The 4,265-nt window shown below is 35.4% G+C and overlaps 2 protein-coding genes across 2 annotated transcripts; both read right to left on the bottom strand.

Annotated features, from left to right (window-relative positions):
• Positions 1-538: 538 nt before the first annotated feature.
• Positions 539-1,947, bottom strand: NAEGRDRAFT_76346 (uncharacterized protein; the record flags this gene model as incomplete). Its single annotated transcript, XM_002668689.1, has 2 exons — positions 539-1,101; positions 1,140-1,947. The coding sequence occupies 2 exons, from the start codon at positions 1,945-1,947 to the stop codon at positions 539-541; spliced, it is 1,371 nt and encodes a 456-aa protein (XP_002668735.1).
• Positions 1,948-2,355: 408 nt separating this feature from the next.
• NAEGRDRAFT_44890 (uncharacterized protein) lies at positions 2,356-3,504 on the bottom strand (the record flags this gene model as incomplete). The annotated part of the gene is made up of 2 exons (XM_002668688.1): positions 2,356-3,263; positions 3,357-3,504. 2 exons carry the CDS (start codon positions 3,502-3,504, stop codon positions 2,356-2,358), a joined length of 1,056 nt encoding a protein of 351 aa, XP_002668734.1.
• Between the last annotated feature and the right edge of the window lie 761 nt (positions 3,505-4,265).

The following is a 4,265-nucleotide window of genomic DNA, read 5'->3' as shown; positions in this document are numbered from 1 at the left end:
CCTCAGAATCATCAGTCTGTGTTAGTTTAAACTTGTTTGGATCCGAGTGTGAGACCCACAACTGAACGTAGGCATCACAAGAGCCAAACAAATCGACTTTTGGCAGGTAGGTGCATTTCACAACAGTGACTTTGAGTAAATGTTGCATTTTTTAAAGTTTTGTCGTGCTTTTAAGTTGTGTTTGCGTGTGAAAATGTTGTCTAAACGAATTCTTATTTTGGAAGCAACACTTTTATGGAAGATTAGTTTGGGCCTCTTCACTTATTTTAATTACAAAACAATAAAAAAATTCCAAGATTGCAAATGCATCAGGCAAAAATGGGTAAATTTTTTATTAGCATGGACAATACACAAGGGAAAACTAATGTGAAAGTTCGCAAACAATCTTCTTTGAAATAGTTTTCAATAGTTGAGCGTACTTATTACTAAACGAAAGTAATACTGTGGAAATTGGTGGTTAATCATCTTTGATTCATAGATGAAAAATTCAAAAACCGAATCACAAATTTGTGTATATTGAATTTTGTAATCAATCCTTCTAACGTTGTCTCAATAATCTTCTCAATATTTTGCCACTCGAAGATTTTGGAATTTCTTTTACGAATTCAACCAACCTTACTCTTCTTTGTGGAGAGACATGCTCTGCCACGAAATTCATGACCTCATCCTCTGAGAGAGTTTCATTTGGTCTCATAACTACAAATGCCTTTGGTAATTCACCCACAGTTTCGTCCTGTATACCAATTACAGCAGCATCCAGAATTTTAGGATGTTTCAGTAGGATTCCTTCTAGTTCAGCAGGAGGTACTTGATATCCATTATATTTGATCAATTCCTTAACTCTATCCACAATGTATAAGAATCCATCACTATCAATATATCCCACATCTCCTGTATGAATAAAGCCATTTCTTAAAGTATATTTTGTTGCTTCCTCATTATTTAAATACCCTTTCATCATTTGTGGTCCACTAAAACATAATTCACCTTGTTTTCCAACTTGTGTAATTTCTTCTTCTGTTTCCAAATCGAGTATTTTCAAATCGGTGAGTGGAAGTAACAATCCAACAGATCCAACCTTTACATTATCATCAGGACATACTGAATTAATTGTAATCACAAGCTCAATAAAAACCTACCACAACAAACTGGTCCTGTTTCAGTAAGTCCATATCCCTGTTTTACAATAACATTCAATCTCTTACTGACCATACTTGCAACCTCTGCAGATAATGGAGCAGCTGCAGACACGAGTGTCTTGATTGAGGTGAGATTATACTTTTCAATCAATGGGTGCTTGGCGAGAGCAATCATTATTGGTGGAACAAGGTGAATTCTAGTCACTTGATGAGTTTGAATATTCCTCAAAAACGTTTCCAAATCAAATCTTGCCATTGTTACAACCTTGGCTCCCTCATAGAGAGCTGCATTGCAAATAAGAGTCAATCCATAAATATGAAAGAATGGCAACACAGCAATAGTACAATCCCCAGAGGAAATCTTCTCTACTGAACATCTGAATTGTAAAATATTACTGAGTGTATTGAAATGAGTCAAACAAACTCCCTTGCATAAGCCAACAGTTCCAGAACTGTATGGAACTGCAAAAACATCTTCCTTTGTATTGAATGAAACAGTATTGATCATTTCTGTTCTGACAGATTCTTTCAATAATGTTTCTTCCACTTTTAACACATTTTCCACAATCTCATCCTTCAAGTCCAATACAAATAATTGTTTAACTTTCGTATTTTCAATGCTTTTTTGGGCCTTTTCAAGAAAATCCTTTGAAGTGATCATCATGATGGCCCCACTATCAGCCAACTGACTTTGAATCTCTTCATAACTGTACAATGGATTCAAGGTTGTCACAATTCCTCCGACATAACTAATTCCGTGGAAGAGAACAGGGAAAAGTGGAAGATTTGGTAACATGACAGCAATCATGTCATTCTTTTTCAAATGGTATTCATCATGAAGATTATTTCCCACTCTAATGATCAGGGAAGCAAGTTGAGAATGTTAATGTGGAATATTGATTCTTGTTATCTTCCGATACTGATCCATCAACGAGAGCAATACGATCACCATGTTCTTTACATTTTTCAATAATGATGTGAGAGATTGGTGTATTTTCTATCAACTCGCAGGGTGGAAAGGTAGATGTAAAGACCATTTTTTCTTTGATTTGTTTGCAATTTTGACATTTGACTTGATGACATTCTCATTCTAAGGACTCAGGATAGAATTGATCTTGTATCTCGAAATAGGAAAGTTGATTTTCAAATAATAAGAATGACTTTATATTTCTCAAATATTTACACACATAGGACTACTCTACAATTAATAAACTGCTTAAACATCAATGATCATCTTTCCGACCTTATCTCCTGTAAAGAGTTTGATCAAAGCTTTTGGAATATTTTCCAGTCCTGCTACCTTACTCTCCAAAACTTTCAACTTTCCTTCAAGGACCCATTTCGTCATGGCTTTGACTCCTTCATCCAATCTATGGTAGAAGGATCCAACAATGAAACCTTGAATCTTTAATTCTCTGACTACGTAGACAGAGTTTAATCTTGGTCCCAAATCCTTTTGTCCATTGTATTCACTAATTGATCCACAACAAGAAATTCTTCCGTATCTGTTCATGGACAAGGTTACTGCATCCAAGACAAATCCACCAACATTATCAAAGTAGCAATCAACTCCAGTCTTTGGAAGAGCTGCCTTTTCAATAGCTTCCTTTAAGGCATTTGTATCGTTATTGAAATCCTTATAATTGATAATTTCGTCGAAACCTAAATCCTTGAGATGTTGAACATTTTCAGTGGATCCAGAAATACCAATAACCTTGCATCCCTTAATCTTGGCAAGTTGACCAACAAGTGAACCAACAGCTCCAGAAGCAGCTGAAACAACTACAACTTCACCTTCCTTTGGTTGACAAATATCCAAGAATCCAAAATAAGCAGTCATTCCAGGCATTCCCAAAACACCAAGATAATAAGACAATGGAAGTGGAATACTAGCATCTATCTTGACATAGTTCTTTAAGAAGGCTTCTCCAGAAATCTTGACCTTCTGAATCTTTTGCCAATCGAAATAACCCAACAAGACATCACCTTCCTTGAAGTTTTCATGATTGGATTTCAATACTTTGGCAACACCTCCACCATTGATTGGTTTACCAATTTCGAAAGCTGGGAAATATCCTTTTGGAACATTCTTTGACATTCTTCCTCTCATGTATGGATCAACACCTATTGCAATTATTATAAAGAATATGTTGATGAATAAAAACAGTTGAAGTTAATGATGATGGTCAATTGATGGTCATGATTGCAACAACTTACTCAAATGCAACAATTCAACAAGAATTTCATCTGCTTGCAAGGTGGAATCAATTTCAAGTGCTGCATTGTAGGTAAAATCAGATTCCTTGACGAGTCCTTCCGGATAGGAGGAATAAATAAGAGTTTGAGTGGTAATGGTGTTGGACATGTTTTGAATTTTTGTTTGTTTTTGTTTTCTTCAATTCGGAATTATTAATTGCTCTATTTGAAGTAATTTACCAAGAACACACTTGTCCAGAATCGTTAGCTGGAATGTTGGCTAATGGTTACAAGGTGCGTGCGCTATTTTTCAAAGCAAGGACGTACAGTAAATGAAAATTAAGGTCAATTCGGATAGATTTCGCATCGCTAAGAAAACCGTACATGTTTATGACTGTAGAGCTAATGGAGATGGATTAATTTAGAAATTGGCGCCAACTTTTGAAATAATTTAAACATTGCAGGTATTACAGTTTAATTTTAACGGTCATCAATAGGTGTAAAACATATCCTTGTCGTGAAGCTGGAAGACTAGCGTCTTGTTAGCCAAGGAAATATTAAAGAATAAGTAGTTCAGTAGCCAGTTGTAAATTCTATTCGATTTTGTATTAATTCTTTACACTTGTCTGAAATTGCAACATTTCTGTTGATTTTATTGTGAACATGGAGCCCTTAAGAGGAATTTGGGAAATACCTTGATTTCTTTCATGTCACATTTCAACACAATATGGCATCAAACAGTGAGGCATGAAATCCAGATTTTAAGCTGGTTGGACTCAATCCACACACCAACTAAAAAAACTTCAAAACATGCCAACAACATCAACTCCTCACAAACGATATTCCACCTCCTTGATTTCTACTGAACTATTTCTTCTAACGATTGCTTGTTTCATTATTCTTCTTTGCTTCACATGCAATACAATTGCC

The sequence above is a fragment of the Naegleria gruberi genome, assembly GCF_000004985.1.
Source record: "Naegleria gruberi genomic scaffold NAEGRscaffold_119, whole genome shotgun sequence".
Lineage (NCBI taxonomy): Eukaryota > Heterolobosea > Eutetramitea > Acrasida > Naegleriidae > Naegleria > Naegleria gruberi.
This window is presented reverse-complemented; position numbering and strand designations above follow the sequence as displayed.